The sequence below is a fragment of the Alosa sapidissima genome, chromosome 8 (genome assembly GCF_018492685.1).
Source record: "Alosa sapidissima isolate fAloSap1 chromosome 8, fAloSap1.pri, whole genome shotgun sequence".
NCBI classification, from domain to species: domain Eukaryota; kingdom Metazoa; phylum Chordata; class Actinopteri; order Clupeiformes; family Clupeidae; genus Alosa; species Alosa sapidissima.
This window is the reverse complement of record NC_055964.1, coordinates 16,290,106-16,310,733: the sequence shown is the minus strand read 5'-3', so window position 1 is coordinate 16,310,733 and position 20,628 is coordinate 16,290,106. Positions and strand designations below refer to the sequence as shown.

The 20,628-nt window shown below is 49.0% G+C and overlaps 2 protein-coding genes across 6 annotated transcripts in view; both read left to right on the top strand.

The window, feature by feature from the left end:
- Positions 1 to 13,888, top strand: part of kat6a (K(lysine) acetyltransferase 6A) — a 28,803-nt gene extending 14,915 nt beyond the window's left edge. For 3 of the 4 annotated variants that reach the window (XM_042100133.1, XM_042100130.1, XM_042100131.1), the window contains exons 8-17: positions 9 to 121; positions 1,386 to 1,501; positions 1,792 to 1,933; positions 3,181 to 3,342; positions 3,502 to 3,595; positions 3,961 to 4,192; positions 4,668 to 4,869; positions 5,131 to 5,793; positions 6,109 to 6,358; positions 7,757 to 13,888. In XM_042100133.1, coding sequence (XP_041956067.1) covers positions 9 to 121; positions 1,386 to 1,501; positions 1,792 to 1,933; positions 3,181 to 3,342; positions 3,502 to 3,595; positions 3,961 to 4,192; positions 4,668 to 4,869; positions 5,131 to 5,793; positions 6,109 to 6,358; positions 7,757 to 11,154 — 5,372 coding nt within the window. In that variant the 3' untranslated portion in view covers positions 11,155 to 13,888. Of the gene's footprint in view, positions 1 to 8; positions 122 to 1,385; positions 1,502 to 1,791; positions 1,934 to 3,180; positions 3,343 to 3,501; positions 3,596 to 3,960; positions 4,193 to 4,667; positions 4,870 to 5,130; positions 5,794 to 6,108; positions 6,363 to 7,367; positions 7,370 to 7,756 lie in introns of all 4 variants that reach the window. The other variant, XM_042100132.1, reaches the window with a different exon arrangement.
- Positions 13,889 to 14,435: 547 nt separating this feature from the next.
- On the top strand, positions 14,436 to 20,480 carry ap3m2 (adaptor related protein complex 3 subunit mu 2). Of its 2 annotated transcripts, none has more exons than XM_042101843.1 (9): positions 14,436 to 14,548; positions 15,070 to 15,349; positions 15,471 to 15,642; positions 16,013 to 16,150; positions 16,254 to 16,339; positions 17,390 to 17,523; positions 18,168 to 18,375; positions 18,689 to 18,833; positions 19,203 to 20,480. In XM_042101843.1, the coding sequence occupies exons 2-9, from the start codon at positions 15,077 to 15,079 to the stop codon at positions 19,301 to 19,303; spliced, it is 1,257 nt and encodes a 418-aa protein (XP_041957777.1). In that variant the 5' UTR covers positions 14,436 to 14,548; positions 15,070 to 15,076; the 3' UTR covers positions 19,304 to 20,480. The 2 variants fall into 2 exon arrangements, with proteins under 2 accessions (XP_041957777.1, XP_041957779.1); XM_042101845.1 differs by lacking the exon at positions 14,436 to 14,548 and adding an exon at positions 14,691 to 14,838.
- The last annotated feature ends 148 nt before the right edge of the window (positions 20,481 to 20,628 follow it).

Here is a 20,628-nt window from a genome sequence, read left to right as displayed (position 1 = left end):
TCTCTCAGACAATCAGGATGGCGAAGACTGGCGTGATGAGGAGGATAAACTGCCGGGCCATGAGAACCTGACGGAGAAAGACGTCGAACTCTTCAGACACATCCAGCAAGTGGCACTACAGGTACGGAAAAAGAGGCCCCTTCACTGGGCGCTACAGGTTGCGCTCCGTTTCTGCTTTCTCTCCCTTTAAACCTGAAGGCCACTTAGTAAATGGAATATGTCCATTTGAAGGTACTGGATCTTGTAAAGGTGGAAGGAAAATCAATCCTTAAACGGCTGTTACTTGTCTGGCCACTCTCCTGCTTTTAGTGGACCTTTGTGAATGCTTTGAAATTCAGCACACTGGGGTGCCCCACTAAATATAGCGCTTTTGGCCAAAGCTCCCACTGAGCTGCACTCGCGATAGTAGACATTTGTCCGAGTGTTTGGACCCCCTGCAAAGCCAAATGACTACCTGTGGAAAGATGTGCCTTCTGATGCTCCCTATGAGTAGATTGGCAGATACGGCCGAGATGGCAGGAGTGGAGGTCTGACCTCTCGCTGCACTATGGAGTGGGCAGGTCCAACACGGCGCCTAGTACTACGACTGCCAGCCGCTCCTCATGGCCAGCACTATGTGGGCAGTGAGCATGTCGCAGATTTATGTCATGGTAGGAGAGAGAATCTGCTTGTGTTGGTGATGACATGTATGCAATGTAATTATAGATACTGGGTGTGTGCTATGCCCATTTAAACATTTGGATTGTGTCGGGGTTTGTGGGGGGGGGTAGGATGTATTTCTAGTGGCTACTTCTCCTTTTCAATGGAGATGTGTGAAAGCATGGTTTTGGTGTGAAGTAAGCACTTTTCCTCTTTGGTGGCATGTGTTAACTGATGCCCAGTGTGTGTGTGTAAAAGAGGGCGAGGGGTAGGGGCTGGGGCGTGGGACCTCCTGGCCTCTACAGGAAGCATGTGGTCACCATTGCATAGGAGTAGAAGCAGCCAGCCAGCCAGCCAGCCAGCACTCGCCTCTGAGTGGCAGCTGCCTGCAGTTTACCCCAAACAGCACAGCGAGCTAATAATAATCTCCTCAGCAGCAGCCCAGGAGCTGAGGCGTGTGTGTGTGTGTGTGTGTGTGTGTGAGTGTGTGAGAGAGAGAGAGAGAGGGAGACACGGGCGTACTCCCTGCAGCGTGCCTGCCAAGTCCTAGTGTGCTTTGGCAGAGTTTGGGGGCCTGGCAGGGGGGTGGGGAGGGCAAGGGGGAGGTGTGGACTGGCGGGAGTAATCCCTGCTCTGTAATCTGTCTGTCTGCTCCGCACTTGGTTCTCTTAATCCCCCGCGGTCTGATATCTCCTCTTCCTCCTTCCACCTCTCCCATCTTGCTCCTCCTTCTTGTGCCCTTACAGAAAGTCGGTGTAACAGGACCGCCGGATCCGCACATGCGCTGCCCGTCCGTCATCGAGTTCGGGAAGTACGAGATCCAGACATGGTACTCCTCTCCCTATCCGCAGGAGTTCAGCAGGTAGCCACCGCACTCACACTAGTTACTCATTGCTGTGGTCTTTCTGTTTGTGTACTGACACCTTGAATGATGTCACAGAGGAAACGGGATGGATAGTATCAGCTGATCCCATCATTTTTTCCTAATCATGATTGAGACTATTTTTCCCGATAATGATTTGATTTGTCACTATTTAACGCCATTTTATCTGTCTCATCTAGATTTATCTAATCCATCCCCCTTAACAGAACTTCATGCCATTGCATGTGCTAAAAAATATATTTTCATTATTATTGTTATAATTATTCCAGACTTCCCAAGCTGTACCTGTGTGAGTTCTGCCTGCGCTACATGAAGAGCCGCAGCATCCTGTACCAGCACATGCGCAAGTGTGGCTGGTTCCATCCGCCAGCCAACGAGATCTACCGGAAGGATGATGTTTCCGTGTTTGAGGTGAGGAAACTGGGGGAGGCCTGGGGGCCCACCGCACACACCACACATAGCCTGGCGCCCACACGCCCACACACGTGCGCCACGGCGTCACTTCCTGCTCTTCCTGTTTTGTGGCCTCGATGCGCACTCCTCATCCTGCCACAAGTCCCCCGCCAGCTGCTTGCTGAGAGTGCTGATTGTCAGATGTTAGTGGGCCTCTCACTCCAAGAACACGCCAGGTTCACATCTGGAGATGCTGGAAAGCATGCACTTTAGGAAGCGTGACTCTCGTATCAGGCGTCTTAATTTGAGCTTTGTAATCACGCATCACAATTTGTTGTAATACTGATGTTTATTTTGCGTCGTCAAACAGTTTCCCTGTGTCTTGACTGTTTGTTATGACCAGGTGTTCTTGTGGCAGTGTATTTTGGCCCTGAACATCTTGAATTGGAGTTAGTCCAGAAGCGAAGCGAAAGGGAAACCGGTTAGGACCAAAGTGTCACGAGCTGCATGTGTGTGAAAGATTCACATGCACCTGGGTGAGGTCTGATGTCTGCTGTCTGGTATAGTTTCAACAGTGCCTACACACAGTCACACACACACACACACACACACGTGCAATCGTGCGCACGTACACACAGCTTGGCACGCTGCTCTTTCAGTGAAGCCCGAGTCAGTTGGAGCAGAACATAGCAAGCATGATTGGCACTGTGCCAGTTCTCTCTCTCTCTCTCTCTCTCTCTCTCTCTCTTTCTCTTTCTCTCTCCCTCCCTCCCTCTTTTTTCATTCCCCCTCCTCCCATGAGGCAGTTCTGTATTTCAAGATCAGAGATCGCCGCCTGTGACAGTGACAGCATGGTGCTCCCTGCTTCTTAAGAACCCCACCGGGCGCCCGCACGCTCTCAGAAATTGAAAGTCACACACCTACGCCAGGAAAAACCGGGTCAGCCGCCATAAGCTAATCGCCCTTAATTGGTTCCCTTATTTTCCTAAGCTGCTCGTAGAGGGTCTGCCCAAAGATATGGAGTTGATTCATGTGCAATCATTATCCACACAGCCAGCAATCCATACCAGTAGAGAGAGAAAGAGAGAAATAGAGAAAAGAACAGAGCATCGACTGGTCTGGGAGATGGGATGGAGCCAAGGTCATTTTCCAGAAGTTGTTATGCAACACGCACAGGGAGATTTGTGGGTCTGGACACGTTTTTTTTTTTTATTGTTGCCGTTTCGGTGAGCGATCATTGAGTTGGCTGTGCGTGTGCTCCACAGGTGGACGGCAACGTCAGTACGATATACTGTCAGAACCTGTGCTTACTGGCCAAGCTCTTTCTGGACCACAAGACGTTGTACTACGACGTGGAGCCTTTCCTCTTCTACGTGCTCACACAGAACGACAGCAAGGGATGCCACCTCGTTGGATACTTTTCCAAGGTAGAATGCCTGTCTTCCCACACTCAAACACATGCACACATTGTAGTTATGCAGCATTCAGACATGCATTGCTTGAGACATCTTCTATATAAGACACCTTTCTATTTCTACTTCTACTTTAACTCATTTTGAGTTCCGTCTCTGGGTTTGTTTTTGCAGGAGAAACACTGTCAGCAGAAGTACAATGTGTCCTGCATCATGATTCTTCCACAATACCAGCGCAAGGGCTACGGCCGCTTTCTCATTGACTTCAGTAAGGACATCCTACCCTCTGTGTTTTTATGCAATTGTTTGTTTTCTCTGGTTGGTTTTGGCTGCTGTGACAAATTCTATTTCGCTAAATTATTGCCCCTTCAAGGGAAATTGGTTTTAAAGTGGCAAGTTAAATTTAAAATTTCCATAACACATTCACATCCCCAGGCAGTACATTAATAAAAAGCTGAAATATACGAATTCAGCACTCAAACCTTAAAAAGTTGAAATGCTAAAAATAGAAATTGCCATTAGGCATGCTACTACTATTGCTTACTACAGCGAACAAAGCCAGTGCAGGTGCCTTGGGGAAAGTTGATGGTGAATGCCTAAAGTGTGTTACTAATTCTGGGCCTATCCCTCCAGGCTACCTGCTGTCCAAGCGTGAGGGTCAGCCAGGCTCGCCGGAGAAGCCTCTGTCGGACCTGGGCCGCCTGTCCTACATGGCCTACTGGCGCAGCGTGGTGCTGGAGTGCCTGCACGAGCTCGGCGACCGGCAGATGACCATCCGGCAGCTCAGCAAGATCACAGGCATCTGCCCGCAGGACATCACCTCCACCCTCCTCCACCTCAACATGCTGGAGCAACGCGGGGGCCGGTGAGATGCGCACAACGTCATGGTTACACGCGTGTGAACATGCAGGAAGACTCACACCAAGTCTAATACACACACACACACACAAACACATACACAAACATCACCAACATTGCTGCTGCTGCACAGTACCACCTCATTGTGTTTTTTTCCCAAAGAGTAAAGTGCTACATTAACACACCCCACACAGGTCCGTTCAGTCATAAAGCACAAGGCAGTGGCTTTTGATACTTTGCACCCAGTGTGCTCACACTGTTATGTATAGTTGCAAGGCCAGTTGCACTTTCAGGTTTCGCAACTTATAACCGCTTATAGTTATGACTTATGACACCAGTGGTGGTGGTTTATATTTAAAAAGCCCCTTTGAAGTGTCCTGATGACAGCTTGGCTGCTGAAAAATGGACTTGCACATGCAATTGTTGTAATGTCTGTGATTATGTAGATGAAAAGACTGATCTTTGTGTGTGTGTGTCTGCAGGTTGGTTCTGGTGCGTCGGGAGAAGTTGATCTCAACACACATGAGCCGTCTGCAGGCGAGGCCTCGGCAGCTAGACGTGGACCCTGACTGTCTGCGCTGGACCCCGGTGATCGTGTCCAACATTGTGGTGTCTGACGGGGATGGAGAGGATGACGAGGATGAAGAAGCGGAGGAAGAGAGGGAGGAAGAGAATGGCAAAGAGGTGAAACTATTAGTGCTTCTACACAAGGACAAGAGCATATTTTGCGTTTGGTCTGAGTAAAGGAACTCAGACCAAAAAAAAAAAGAAAGAGTAAACAAATAGTTAGTCACACAAATAGACCTTGAGAATAGCAATGTATTTCTTGCTGGCTTTCACTTTCAATTAAGTTCCATTGCAATAGCAAACAAACTACTCTTGGAATGATATGAAAGACATGATCGGGTCAGTGATATGTACTTATTCTTTTTTATCATTATTCAGATTAAGCCGATCCACAAGACGCCGCCACTCTCTTGGCACAGGGCAGTGGAGCGGGGGGAGGAGGAGGAGGAGGAGGAGGCCGAAGAAGAGAGGAAGTGCTTCCCCTCCCCCTTCCCCAGCAGGCCGAGCCCTCCGTCCTCCTCCCCAGTCCGCCGCTCACCTCCCAGTCCGGTCAGAGCCCCTGCCCCCGCCAACGGGGAGCGCCGGGGCCGCGGCCGGCCGCCCAAGAACTGGCCCTGGGGGAAAGCTCGGCCAGGCAGGCCGAGGAAGCATCGGCCGGAGGAGGACAACTACCACGACGACCGGACCAAAAACCAGAAACCCCCCGGGGCCTCGTCTGGCCTGCCCACGGGACTCTTTGGTCAGTCGGGAGACGGTAACTCGGGGCTCAGCCGGCAGTCAGAGCTCCCCCGGCTACCGCAACCGCCAGCTCCCCGCAGCAGGGGGCGTCCCCCACGGAAGAAGCGCGGCCCCAAGCCCCGGCTGCCCGAGGGTTCCGGAGACGCCCTGCCAATGCTTCCCCAGGCACCCAGGCCGTGTGAACCGCCACCCATGCACAGGCCACGCTTCAGCGAGAGCAGCGACGACGAGGAGGATGATGAGGAGATGCAAGCCTGTTCGCCTCCCATCCTTACCAAACCCACACTTGGCCTCAAGTGCAAGGTGAGATCATTTGACATGTCTCTTTGTGCTTCAGGGTGTTTAAGCAAATGCCTAGAGATGCAACGGTATGAAAATTTAACATGACGATTATAGTGACCAAAATTATCACGGTTGTCGATATTATCGTGGTATTTTTTTGCAAACGGTTTTCTGTTTGTCTTGAGTGTTCATTGAACATTCGGGAACACTTTGAAACACAGGGATGGTGAACAAAGCGTTACCATAAAAAGGAATGTTTACACAAAATTGTTAAAATAAAACAGTTCAAATGAGATTTTTGTAACGTATTTTGTATACGTGTTATTCTTCTCGCAGAAACCTTTGAGGAAACGTCGAATGCGGCAGCAGAGTCATCCACACAGTAGTGTCGTAACCGAAACAATTTCCGAGACGACAGAAGTCCTGGACGAGCCCTTTGTGGACTCTGACACTGAGCGACCAATGCCCCGCCTTGAAGAGGAGACGCCACTGCGCCGTTATCCAGCTGCCCGCTCCGCCCTCAATCACAGTGACCCTGCGCCTAAAAGGAGCCGACCACACTTATCGGATGAGTCAGATGATGATGGTGAGTCTGAAACCTTCCAATGCAATCAACCATTATGGATCTATTTGCATTCTTTCGAGCATTGGTTCCCAAAGACTGGGTTGCAGGAGATTTTATTTGGGTCGCCAGCACAATTTATGTTGTGTAATAGGCCTAACTTAAGCCTATACCATTTAGCCAGGAAAGCTTAGACTTTTCTATTAGGATCTAGTTTGTTAACTACCACAGTCAAGGTTTTGTCATACTTCCCTCTGCATTTTCGCATTTAGAATAGCTCTGAAACTGGGACAGCGTGGACATCTCACTCACAAAATGAAACATTTCTGTGGGATACCTGCCATGGACCTCGCAGTGGCAAAATGCAAGGGACATGAATCAGCCTATTTGCACAAACATTAACGGACACCAGCTCTTCAACTTGACCAATTAAAATCTAGTGGAAATGCCCAACAGTGCATTATTTTATAGGCTACAATTTAATTGGACATTTTAAACACCATCATTTCCTCTCGTTTTCCACCTCATGAACTCTACTAGGCTACAGTAAGGCGCATTATCTTTCGGCTATTGCGCAAAAGCCTCTTGTTCTGATATTTATTAATTTCACATTCTTACAACATAGCCTATCACAACATCAATCTGTCTGGAAACAACGCAGCGTAACATCTCTCTTAGAAACAGTTTACAGGAACAGCCTACTATGCTGAAGAGTGACGACTGCGTAGCATGGGAGAATATCCCCAAAGTCTTGGATGCGCATTAAAACGTATCTTTCCGGTAGTCATTTCCAACTTTCTACGCTAATGGTGCTCAAAATGCAACACAACCGTGTTCAAAGCAGGATGAGGAAAACCTGAGGTTGTGTGTGTGTGTGTGTGTGTGTGTGTGTGTGTGTGTGTGTGTGTGTGTACAAAACTGAGCGAAGGTTTTACAGCTTTGAAAATATTTAACATTGTTTCATGTGTAATTGAGATTGCAGAATTGAGGGAAAACTGAGGAGTCAGTGCATCACCAATCCCTGTAATAGTAGTGGTAGTAGGCCAGAACTAGTAGGCGCTATTACGTATCTAGAAAAGTTTGAGAACCTGTGGCCTAAAACAATGTTGGTGGTTGCATGTTAGATCTGAAGTGAATGGGTCGCGATGGTCTGTCATTTTTAAAAAGTGGGTTCCTAGAAAAAAAGCTTGGGAAGTACTGCTTTAGAGGGCTCACACAGTTGTGGGTACCTATGGTGATGACTTGTGATGAAAATGCAGATACCCTCTTCTTGCCTGACTTATCCAGGATGAGCACTCAATTATGTTTCCAGACTGAAATAATTTTGATGATGTTAATTGAATACTTGAATACAGAATACACATTATATCCCTGTACTCAGAATACTTATCATTGTAATTGTGTTCCTCTGCTTTGTGCCAGATGCCACTCCTGTGCTGAAGCCTGTTCCCGGTCTGAGGAAGCCAGAGCCATCGGACCTGACTGACCGAGGAGAGCCTCCTGCCCCGACCCCCGAGGTCCCAGTGAAGAAGAAGAAAGGCTGGCCCAAGGGCAAGGCGCGCAAGCCCTTACACTGGAAGAAACGGCCGGGGAGGAAGCCCGGCAGCGGGGCCAACCAGCAAGCCACAGACGCAGCCCAATCCGGGGACCCGCCGCCACCCAAGATCAAGATGAAGCCGGGCAGGAAGCCCCGCAGCTGGTATGAGCAGCGTGCTCGAGAGGAAGCCGCCCGGTTAGAGCTGGAGAGAGGCATGCTGGGACAGCAGCAGTCGTCACCGCCCGACGTCAGGCGGCGGAGCCTGACCTCAGAACTAGGACACGACAAGCGCAAGGAGTCCGACGATGACGACTTCAAGCCAGTTGAGCCGCCTAAGCCCAGGAGGAGAGGCCGCCCGCCCAAGAACCCCGCCGCTCGCCTGCCCCCGCCACCGCCACCACCCAAGCCCCCCATCTCTGAGCCTGAGGAGGAGGAAGAGGAGGAAGATGAGGAGGAGAGGAGTTGGGCCCAGGACAAGCCTAGCCGACCGCCTTCGCGCAACATGTTACCCGCATCCTCCACCAACTCTCGGTTAGCCCAGTCGCGCCCCGATATGGACATGGGGGACGGTGATGAAGAGGAGGAGCGAGAGGACGAAGAGTGCGAGCGGAGGCCTGCCGTGACCCCTGGCTCGGGTAGTCGCCGCAGCGACGACCATGACGCAGACGACGAGGGGGACGGCCACCTGGAGGAGAAGAGCGACAGCGGCAGCAGCAGCAAGAGGCGGAAGGAGCCGGACTCTGAGGAAGACGAGGAAGAGGAGGAAGATGAGGAGCCAGCCACACCTGTGCGATCGCCGCCCGTGAAAGAGGAACCCCAGAGTGGAGACACTTTTTTAGGCATGCAGGGGAGCGTGGGGGCCAGGGAGTACGTGAGCAAGCAGGAGGAAGAGGACGAGGAAGAGGACGAGGAGGAGGAAGAAGAAGCCGATGAGGTGCAGGAGGTGAAAGCCCGTCCAGCGGACTCACCGGAAGAGCGGCGGCGGCGTGAGGCGGAGGAATCCTCTGCGGCCGCCGCCGCTGCCGTGGAGACGGTGACGGCCATCGGCGTCCCAGATGAGCCTCTGGAGCTGCAGCCCCTCCACGCCGAGGACAAAGCGGTGCTGATGCTGCAGGCCGAGCAGCAGCACTCGCACTCCCACCCGCACCCCCACGCCCTCCCCCACCAGCACCCGCACGCCGACTACAAGGACGAGATGGCCCACGGCCACCACCACCACCATCACCACCACCACCATCACCACCACGCGCATCACCCGCAGCACAGCAGCGAGCTGGACCTGGAGACGGTGCAGGCCGTGCAGTCGCTCACGCAGGACGAGGCCCAGGACGAGGAGGCCGAGCCACACCCGGCCACTTCGGCCGCCGCCGCAGCCTCCTACCAGGATTGCGAGGAGACCCTGGCCGCCTGCCGCACGCTGCAGAACTACGGTGAGCCCGAGGACGACGCGCTGGCCTTGGTGGAGGACTGCGGAGCAGCCGCTGCCCCAGTCACTGCCCCCTCCTCCCAACACAGCAGCCCGCTCCCCAACCCGCCCATGCCGCCATTGCCCGGGCAGTCGGTGCGCTCCGTCAACAGCCCCAGCATGACCCCGGGCCCTCTAGAGTCGGGGCAGCAGGGGGGAGTGCCCGGCGCCCCGTCCGGAACGGGAGGAGGTGCGGGGGGTGGCAGCGGCTACACTCAGATCACCCCAGAGCACCCCGGCTCACTGTCTGCCCCGTCGCTGCAGAACATGGAGACGTCGCCGATGATGGACGTGCCGTCGGTGTCGGACCACTCCCAGCAGGTCGTGGACAGCGGCTTCAGTGACCTGGGCAGCATAGAAAGCACCACAGAGAACTACGACAACCCCAGCAGCTACGACTCCACCATGGGTGGAGGCAACGGAAGTGGGAATGGGGGCGGCCTTTCGGCCGCCGCCGCCGTGGCAGCTGCCTCTTCGTCGGCAGCCTCGTCTTCCTCGTCGTCGTCCTCCAGCTCGGCCGCCCCGTCTTCCTCGTCCTCGCAGGCCAGCAGCTGCTCGTTCGTGTCCACCCCCGCCCCTGTGGGCTCCCAGCTGGGCATGGGCAGCTGCAGCCTCATCCAGCAGGCCGGCCCAGGGCCTAACAGCAGCAGTGCCCCCAACAGCGGTGCTGGAGGGGTGCCTCAGCCACCCCCACCGCCTCCGCCCCCCTCGGCCAACACGCCCGGCTGCGGCATCAAGTCCCCGCAGAGCTGCGTCATCGAGAGGCCGCCCAGCACCAACCAGCAGCCCCAGAAAAAGGTGCCTCAACAGCAGCAGCAGGCGCCAAACACCCAACCCCAGCCTCCACCCTCAGCTCCCCCACCCACTCCACAGCAGCAGCAGCAGCAACAGCAACAGCAGCAGCAGCAGCAGCAGCAGCAGGCACTGTCCCAGTGCAGCATGGGAAACGGTTTCGGCTCCACGCCCATGATCATGGAGATCCCTGAGAGCGCTGGCGGAGGTGGCGGAGGCCGCAGCCTCTACATGAGCCAAGACTTTGGTGCAGGTGGCTACGGGCAGCCCTCGGCCACATTTAGCCTGGCCAAGCTGCAGCAGCTCACCAACACCATCATGGACCCGCACGCCATGCCGTACTCCCACTCGGCTGCCGTCACCTCCTACGCGTCCAGCGTGTCCCTGTCCAACTCGGGCCTGGCCGGCCTCGCCTCCAGCCCCCACCCGCCTCTGGCCCAGGGCCAGGCCACCATGACGTCGGCGCCCAACCTGAGCTCGGGCTCTATGAACCTGGGCTCGTCGCTGCTCCAGTGCAACATGGCCGGCGCCAACATCAGCCTGGCGCCACCGCCCCACACGCAGCGGCTACAGGGCCAGATGGCCAAGAGCCACATCTCCATCCGCTCCAAGGCCTCGCAGCTGCCCGCCGGCTCCCCGCACCAGCAGCAGCTGTATGGCCGCAGCACGGGGCCCGTGACCATGCAGGGCTCGCCGCGTCCCCTGACCGTGCAGCGCAGCATGATGCCCAACCTCATGCCCACGCCGGCCGCCTACAACTCCATGAACATGAACCCGCTCAACGCCGCCATGTCGGCCAGCTACCGCATGGCGCAGCCCATGATGAATAGCGGTTACCACGGCAACCCCCCCTACATGAACCAGCCGGCACAGTATCCCATGCAGATGCAGATGGGCATGATGGGTGGCCAGGCCTACCCGCAGCAGCCTATGCAGCCCAATCACCATAGCAACATGATGTACACGGGCCCCTCCCATCACAGCTACGCCGGCGTCCCCAAACAGTCGCCCTACATGAGCAGATGAGCAGCGGCGGGAGAGGAGACATTACCCCACATCAGCCCTCTCCTCTGCTCTGGACCAGGCATCTCTGTACTGACTCCTATGTTTCCCCCCACCCTCCAAAGCCAGACTGAGTGAATGTGGTGGGGTGGAGGTGGGGGGCCCTGCACACAGCCCTGCCTGCACACACAGCAGTGCAGAAACAGGAAGAGCAGACACGGGGAGGGGATTTCAACTAAAGGGACTGTGATGTTTGTTGTTTTTGTTTACCCTTTATTTTGTATGTCGTAAGTCTTTTCTTTTGTTCTGTTTTTGTTTTTGTTTTGCTTTGTCCCCTCCCTAATCCTTCCTGCAGATACACGTGTGACCCTGCCTGAGCAGGCTGTGCTGGGGTCGCCGGCTGGTGGGACTGGTTAGACGCCGTGGTAAATGGACCGTCAGTGGGACAGACTCGCGGGGACTCCATGGGGCCTGAGCCTCCTCTGCTCACCACACTTAAGTCCCGAGGCGCGCCACTCCATCCATGGAGAGCGCAGAAGAGGAGGACAGGAAGAATTCTCCTCTGTGGTGGCCCATATGGGATGTGAGGACTCTTCCCGAGCTAGATATGGGGGGGGAAAAAAGAAAGACAGACATAAGTGGTTGTCAAATGTTAATCTGACCATTCACACAATCTTTCATTGACATAGGAAGCCTTACCTTGAGAATGGGGGAAGAGTTGAAATTTAAATGGACATTTTGTTTTTGTTCTTTTCTATTGGTATATAATTTTTAATACATTTATCTTGTTTTGTCTCTTTTGACGACCATTGAAATTCTTGTGTTCGTCCAACCTCATGCTTTGTATGTATAATTTTTTTTTTTTTTACTTTGTTCAGGTGAGCGTGTGTGTGTGTGTGTGTGTGTGTGTGTGTGTGTGTGCGCACGCGCGTGTGTGTGTGCGCGCGTGTGTGTGTGTGTGTGCGCGTGTGTGTGTGTGTGCGCGTGTGCGTGTGTGTGTGTGTGGCTGTGTGTGTGGCTCAAGGTGGCACCCATTTGCTCTGATGCATCCACGTGCTGGAGTACAGACACACATGCACACATCTCCATTGCCACTTTGAAAGCCAAGGTGGAGGCACTTCTGTGTTTGATGGGGTGGAGGGAGCGGGGTGTGGGGTGGGCTTGGGTTTTGGGGACTCTAGTGGGGAAGTCCAGTGGGTGGGCCATTCATGGTGTTTGGAATCCTTGTCTTCCCGCTGTAGGGTGGCGCTGAGTCAGGTCCCAGCCGATGGAGCTGGCCCCACTGCGGATGCTTCTGCCTCTGTAATGTAGTCTTATGTCCATTTTTTTTTTTTATATGAACAAGTAGCGTTATCAGTTACGTTTAGACTGGACAGCAGAATTGCCTGTGAAAAAAAAGAAGAAATAAGATGTAAATATTCTGGTACTTCCTAGTTCACAGCACAGTCTCCCCTCGGTGGCAGACTTGGGACATGCAACGCTCACACACTTTTTCCAACACACTCCATGCACAAGAGCAGAGAGCTTGGCCTTCTGAAATAGGGTCTCCTGCCCCAGTAGAACATCATCTTCCAAACATGAGGATAAGGGGTTGGTCATCCCATGATGGAACGGTAACTGCTTTACAGAGAATAAACCTGTTTGAGACTGCACCAGTATGTGTCTTCACTCTTTGACTAACAGGGCCACGAAGAACAGGCTACACCGATGTACCAGTAACACACATCTGGCAGTACGGCTGCCCTCCATATGCCTAGAGGGGCACAGACCATTAGCCATGAGGGGAAATGGACTAAAACTCAACATGTGCCCACAAGGCACATCAACACACACACACACACACGTGCGCACTTACACACACAAACTCACACACCAGGATGTTGGTTGGTGTGCATGTCGTCTGGGGTCGTCTCCTGTTTAGGGACAGGGGGGAGGGTCCCCTTCATGTTCCAGTATTCAATGTCAATTGAGGATTTTTTTTCTTACAAATCTGATGTTTCATATATTATTTGTGTGTATTGTTTTTGTTTTGTTTTAATTTTCTGAATTTTATCAGACTGGGCAGCTTTCTTTTATGATACAAGCTGACTCTTTTTGACTTTAGAAACGTATTGTAGAGAACAATGTTTTTTCTATAATATAAAAAAGAAAAATTCTGACATTGATATTGGTACTGTCATTTTTTTCACTTCTGTTTCAGGAAAAACAATACATATTTTTTAGCTTGACTCTTGGGGTAATATTATTAAGAAATTCAAAACTTAAAAAAATACAACTCACTTTTAGTGACTTTAAGATGCCTTTAACCTCTCCATTCCATCTCATCTTTAGAGTTTTCTATCTTTGTGTAGTATATTAATGCTATTTTAAAACAGAAGGAAAAAATAAATATCTAAAGGTCACTTAGCGTTCTTTTTTCTTTTTGTTTTGGACTTTTCGTGTGTGTATAGGATGACTTCCTTACATCTAAGAGGCATGTAAAAATGAGCTCAGTATATTTCTGTCTGTTTATATTGCTTCCCTTTTTGTATCCTTTGTAATTGTACATGGTGAGTTGTAAGCTAAGAGAGAGCGCGATAGACAAGGAGCGAGGAGGGCCTGACGCTCATAGAGGGTCGATTGCGTCCGACTTCCTCTCCTCTCTGTTTCGTCCCTGTATGTATTTCCATTTATTCGTTTTTTTCTTTCTAGCAAGTACTTTCAAAGAACTCTGTACATTTTAACATGAAACAAAAATAAATTATGTTGAGCCATTTCAGTTGTGACTGTATTTGTTGACAATTTATCTAAACAAATAATATTTGATTAGGCCTATTTTAATATAAAATATGGATTTTCCAAAGGTATTAAGATGATGGTAATATTGCCTCAGGTGCAGTAGGCTATTGTCGCACAATGGTCTACACATGCTTAAAAGATATAGGTGTTTTAAGTCTCATGAATAGACTGAACTCTTGATCTAATATAACACTATGCTTTTTGCTTAGAATGAGAGGCATGTCTGGCACTTTTTAAGTGAATGAAACTTTTAAGCAGATAAATGCCCCTGCAATTACGATGCACAATATAAACATGTCGACGATTCATTGACATGTATCTTTGCCTTGACACAAAATGTCAGACATAAGTAAGCCTACTTTCAGAAGCCAATCAAAAATCATGAACATATGATGTTTACTGGTCTCTGTCCAATGATCATGAAGTATATATATCCTGCTTCACTTCCGTAGCATTAACCAATAACTATTTCAGTAGGGATGGCATTCCTGTTGTCTTTTATCTCTGATTGGTTCAGGCTTACGTCAGTCGTTCACAACAGGCGGGGCCAATAACGGGGAAGACTGGCTAAGGAACATTATTTCATCTTTCAGTATTAGTGCAACATAGAAACGGAAATATTAGACAAAAGATTATAACGGTGAGTATCATTTCAAACACCTTTCGTGGAGCATACATGGACAGAATACGGGTTGATATTTTAGGAAATGTTAAGTAGGAAGTAGCTTTGGTGTCTGTCCTCACCGCATGACGGAGCTCGTTGTCACAAGACAGTCCTGTGATGGAGGAGAAACACGGATGCAGATACAAGGATACATTAGCCTAGGATGCGCTACCAATATCATTGGATAGATGGGCTAGTCGAGCCTGCTTGTCTGGTGTCTTTTAGGGCCTGCTCTGTGATCAGTGGGCCTAATCGGACCCACTATGGTAACTTGATCGTCACCGGGTTAGGAATATTAAATGAGCCCATATCAGGTGTCCTTTTCCCCAGCGCTTTAAACTGGCCACGTCAGTGTTAATAAGGGTGCATTAAGCTAGTGTTGGAGGGACCTTGTATGCATTGATAGCATGTCTGGATAGTGTGTAAGTTGTTATATGTTAACATATTGTGTAATTACGCGAAAAGTTAATTGCACGCACGGTTTTTCTTCTAATCAGAGTCAAGATGATCCACAGCCTATTCCTGGTGAACTCTTCGGGGGACATCTTCCTGGAGAAGCACTGGAAGAGTGTTGTGAGCCGTTCCGTGTGCGATTACTTCTTCGAGGCTCAAGAACGCGCATCTGAGCCTGAGAACGTCCCACCTGTCATCCCGACCCCTCACCACTACCTCATCAATGTGTTCAGACACAAGATATTCTTTGTAGCTGTCATTCAGACAGAGGTGCCTCCGCTTTTTGTCATTGAGTTCCTTCACCGAGTGGTGGACACGTTCCAGGTGTGTGTATTTTACAGTCTTTTGCATCAGTGCATGCATTTGTTTCATATCAATGTCATGATAATATAGCCTCTTTCCCCCCTCTGTGTCGGTCTCTTATTGCTCTCTCACTTTGTTTCAGGACTATTTCGGAGTTTGTAGTGAAGCTGCCATTAAGGACAATGTAGTTGTTGTGTACGAGCTCTTAGAGGAGATGCTTGACAACGGCTTCCCTCTGGCCACTGAGTCCAACATCCTCAAAGAACTGATAAAGCCACCCACCATCCTCCGCACAGTGGTCAACACTATCACAGGTGTGTTCGTAGTTGTCCTTCATGTGCCACAGATATGGCGTTTGAAGAATAATGTTGACTTGTTTAAAGTGGTAAGGCAGTGATAGCAGTTGTAGTAAATAAGCTGTTGTTGCACTCAAATATTGAAATACTGCTGATGAAGATATTTGATAGATAGATAGATAGATACTTTATTGATCCTCAAGGGGAAATTCAAGAAACCGTTAGGCAAACGCATTTGCGCACGCCAGCTTGCGAGCATGCTTTATCTCCTCAGCTTGAACATGCAAGCCCTGGGAAAGCAACAAAAGCAATGAATTTAATTGGTGTCTTGTCATGGAGCTACAGTAGGCTATGCATTGCTGCTAAACATGTTTTTTTTAATCCACAGGAAGTACTAATGTAGGGGAGCAGCTTCCCACCGGCCAGCTCTCTGTTGTACCGTGGAGACGCACAGGTGTGAAATACACCAACAACGAGGCCTATTTTGACGTGGTGGAAGAGATTGATGCTATCATTGACAAGTCAGGTAGGGTGGTTTGTGTCAACATATTGTAGCTACATTAATTTTATTTCACAACTTGATTTGCTCTATTATGAAAATCTCATTGTTTGTCTTATGTGTTGATTAGGTTCCACTATAACTGCGGAGATCCAAGGAGTGATTGATGCCTGTGTGAAGCTGACAGGCATGCCTGATCTCACTCTCTCGTTTATGGTGAGATCTTGGCTCTCTTTAATCCTTTCTCACTCTCCCAAAAAAGAAGAATCCGGCCAATTTATATTTGGATAGCATATCAGGAACATAACATTCATCATATTTGTGGACTTAATTTTTTGTTTGTTTGTATGCCCTGAATGTGTAATGGTGCACATATTCACAGACATGGTGTATGCCTGTGGAAATGGTTTTGAAAAAAAAGCTTTTTTTGGGAAAGAATGTAGAATATGGTATATGGTATAAATTATACTTTTTTTTTGATCCCGTGAGGGAAATTTGGTCTCTGCATTTATCCCAATCCGTGAAGTAGTGAAACACACTCAGCACACAGTGAAGACACAGTGAGGTGAACCACAGAGTAATCCCGACGCAGTGAGCTGCCTGCTACAGTGGCGCTTGGAGAGCAGTGAGAGGTTAGGTGCCTTGCTCAATGGCACTTCAGCCGTTCCTACTGGTCGGGGTTCGATCCAGCAACCCTCCGGTTACAAGTCCGAAGGCCTAACCAGTAGGCCACGACTGCCCCCTCTGGTAACCTTAGTTCCAGTCCTGTGTTTTTAAAGTTGTAAATCTTACTGATCATTTGTAACATAAACATGGGAATCTGAGGTTTGCACAAAAATGTGTTCATTTCAGAAAAAAAGACTGGCCTTTGTACATTAACCTCTTTTCCTTTTCAGCTTGCTATTAAGACTGCACAACTATCAGAATGAGGTGTACACATTGACAGAAGATCAAACAAAAATCCATGTTGTTCTCTTGGCTGATTCTAAGACTGGATATGAAAATATCCCCACTCTATTTTCCTGAAATGAATCTAGTGTCCCCCTAGTGGCTTAAATACATTTGCATTGCTAATGTTTTTATTGAGATGATTAGTCATTTACTATCTAGTGTTGCTATCATCATCAAAGAAAGTCCTTTTCTGTTGACGCAAAGGCATTCAAGTCAAACATTTATTTTGAGCAGCCCAGTGTTCCTGAAAATGTACTGTAGTGTTGTTGTCCACACATGCTCACTGGCAGCTGTACTCTCCCTGCTTCCTTTCAGAACCCCCGACTGCTGGATGACGTCAGTTTCCATCCATGTGTGAGGTTCAAGCGCTGGGAGGCTGAGCGAATTCTGTCTTTCATTCCTCCAGATGGAAACTTCCGGCTGCTGTCGTACCACGTCAGCTCGCAGAAGTAAGCTCCGGGTTTGCGCAGACGTTCAGAGAAATCACACTCTTTCTCTCTCTCTATCACACACACACACTTACTCACTTACATGCTCACTCACTCACACACGCACACACGCACACAGTTATTACAGTAAGTAATAAATGACTTTTCAGAAAGTTTCTGCGGTGACAGGAGTTTCCCCTGTGAGATCATGGGCTGTCTGATGTGCATGTGTTCATGGTGTTTGCCACGTGTAGCAAACTGTTCCATGATTTCCCTTGTAACATATGGAAACCGAAAAACTGTCTTCACGTCGAGCTAAGAAGCCTCTGTGAGAATCTTTTGAAAGATATTGAAACTACACAGATTGTCATAGCTCCCTTTGAGTGTGGGTGTTTAGTCTTTGATCGAAACCACAACGACTCCCATCAACGGTCAGGATCAAAAGAGATGAACCATGGTGGTGTAATTGAAACCGAAAAAAGTAACCCAATCCTCCTTACCTCCATTGATGTTAATACTTTACCCCATGACTTAGTTAGACAGTAGCTCATTCAGTTTTGCATGGCTTTGGCCCAGTTGTAGCCCTTCTCCCTGTGTCGTAATAACGTACAGTTACAGCACATCAGGTTGTATTTTTATACTGGTGGTTGGTCTTCCTCCTGCAGCCTGGTGGCGATCCCTGTGTATGTGAAGCACAACATCACCTTCAGGGAGGGCAGCTCCCAGGGCCGCTTTGAGCTGACGCTGGGCCCCAAGCAGACCATGGGCAAGGCCGTGGAATCGGTGCTGGTCAGCAGTCAGATGCCACGGGGAGTCCTAAACGTCAACCTCACCCCCTCACAGGGCACCTACACTTTCGACCCAGTCACCAAGGTATCTCCCTCTGAAGAGTCAATACAAGTGTGGAAATAATAATGTTGACGCTTTCACCATGCAGGAGTGGAGAAATTATTCATAAACTTCATATATGACTTTGTTGAAATTAATATTTTTCTCTTCATTTAATTTGTTGTTTTGATACTAATACAGCACAAGCATATAACTGTTCCAGTGTCACTTCCAGTGACGTAATGTGTAATAACATATGCTATTAACCTATAACTGTTGCATCACTTTTCTCAATAGTGTACTACAGTTCATGGCTAATTTGCAAAATATGTACCTACATGGCTTTTGTTTTCTCCAGCTCTTATCGTGGGATGTTGGTAAGATCAACCCCCAGAAGCTCCCCAGCCTCAAGGGATCGATGAGCCTGCAAACTGGTGCCTCCAAACCAGATGAGAATCCCACCTTCAACATCCAGTTCAAGATCCAACAGCTTGCCATATCAGGTAGTCCCACATGGACAGTTAATCCACCAGCACCCCATGGCCAACATCCCACTGAGATATATATCCCTACACCAGATGCCACACTGTAGGTCACATGACTCATTGGAGCCCTGGATGCAATTCCATCGTTTAACCACACAGTGGAGCTCACTGGCCCCCTCCATCACCAGACGTCCTGAGACGTGGGCTGTTTATCCGTCCCTGTAGTGTTGCATGTTGGTGTATTACATGACGAAGCATATATTTTTAAATTCTGAAGTGACCATTGGTCTGTAATATTTTCATTAGAACTAGAAGAACTAGATGCAATATAATTGTCATAACATTGTTATTCATTCATTTGTTTGTCTTCCCTTCTTCCCCTCACAGGACTGAAGGTGAATCGATTGGACATGTATGGAGAAAAGTACAAACCCTTCAAAGGCATTAAGTATATGACCAAAGCTGGCAAATTCCAGGTCCGGACATAGGTCCCGATAAATTTCCAGACCACTTCCGTGATAGGGATAAGTGTGTGAGGGGTAGACAGGCCGTGAAGCAAAATGAAACGGGGTTGGAATAACTATGTTCCTAGTGCAAAATGCACCTCAGGATTTCTTACACGAACTCCAGACTCTGATGTCGCGCTGATAGAATGCATAAAAGCCTATTGGAAAGCATTGAGTCTATGGAAGGGCCTGCGATGGTCAGAAACATGCAACCGCAGCGTCTCCCCTCTCAGCACAACAGGGTCTGGAATTTCAGTGTCAAAGCCTGAAATGGTTGCTTCCTTGGGTTCCCTTTACATTTCTTAATTTGTATCAGTTTCTAAAAGTTCCATCCGACAGAGAAAAACAAGTTTAGGCCTGAAACTTCTCTCTCCAGAACATCCCTTAGTTTGTCCTTATGATCTCTAGTCAGGTAGGGTTTGCTCTCATCCCTGCTAGTTATGTTTTACCCGTGTTTCTTTCATTTGTGCTACATGAGCGTCATTGCAACTCGTTTTATTCTTATCTTGCTCGATTTGATTGTCACAGACGTTCCTTATCATCAGCTGTTTCGAATGTTACCTTCTTGGGGAGAGATATTATGTCACTACATTATCATAGAGTTATTTGTATGATCTCACAGACCTTTGAGTCATTCAGAACAATGCTACATGAAAGCAGTTTAGACAAATTCAGCATTGTTGTTAGAACTCTCTGAATGACCTTGATTGATTTTGTCATCTCAATGACAAACGCATTTTTAATTCCGCCCATAGTCCAACTAACAGGACTACAAAGCTTAATATACATTCCAGTCGTAGTCTCTCTCTATAAAATGCAGTTAAGGGCAGTTAAGTTGAGCGCAAGAGACATTTCCATTCCACTGAGTCTGTCCACCACTCAATGTGGACAGGCGGTGAACAGTACCACGTGTTATATTATTTCATACTGACGATTAGAGGACTCTTATTTCAGTGTCACTGAGCTGAAGTTTGTCCCTCTGACTCTGCGTAGCAATGCACTGAAGGGTGCCTGCCTCCAAATCAGTGGCAGGGTGCCTCGAAATTAAGGCTGTATCTTTGTGTTTTGTGTTCATGAGGTGTTTTTTTTTTTTCCTTTTATTTTGTCAAATGAATATGAATGGTTTTACAGTGCTATGAAATAAAAGACTCTAAACTGATGCAGTGTTCCCATTGTTTCCTTCATTCCCAACTACTGTTATATTGACATTTATTGAACATCTTTTTCGGAGCATTTATAGCGCAATTGACATTATATACATTATACTACTATATAGTGCAAAACACATTATACACATTACACTAACT

Bases quoted from the DNA above. Each gene is read 5' to 3' on its own strand.
- ap3m2 (XM_042101843.1), top strand. From the start codon at position 15,077: ATGATCCACAGCCTATTCCTGGTGAACTCTTCGGGGGACATCTTCCTG. The intron at 16,340-17,389 runs GTGAGATCTTGG...GCTTCCTTTCAG, and splicing joins ATCTCACTCTCTCGTTTATG to AACCCCCGACTGCTGGATGA. The intron at 17,524-18,167 runs GTAAGCTCCGGG...TTCCTCCTGCAG, and splicing joins TACCACGTCAGCTCGCAGAA to CCTGGTGGCGATCCCTGTGT.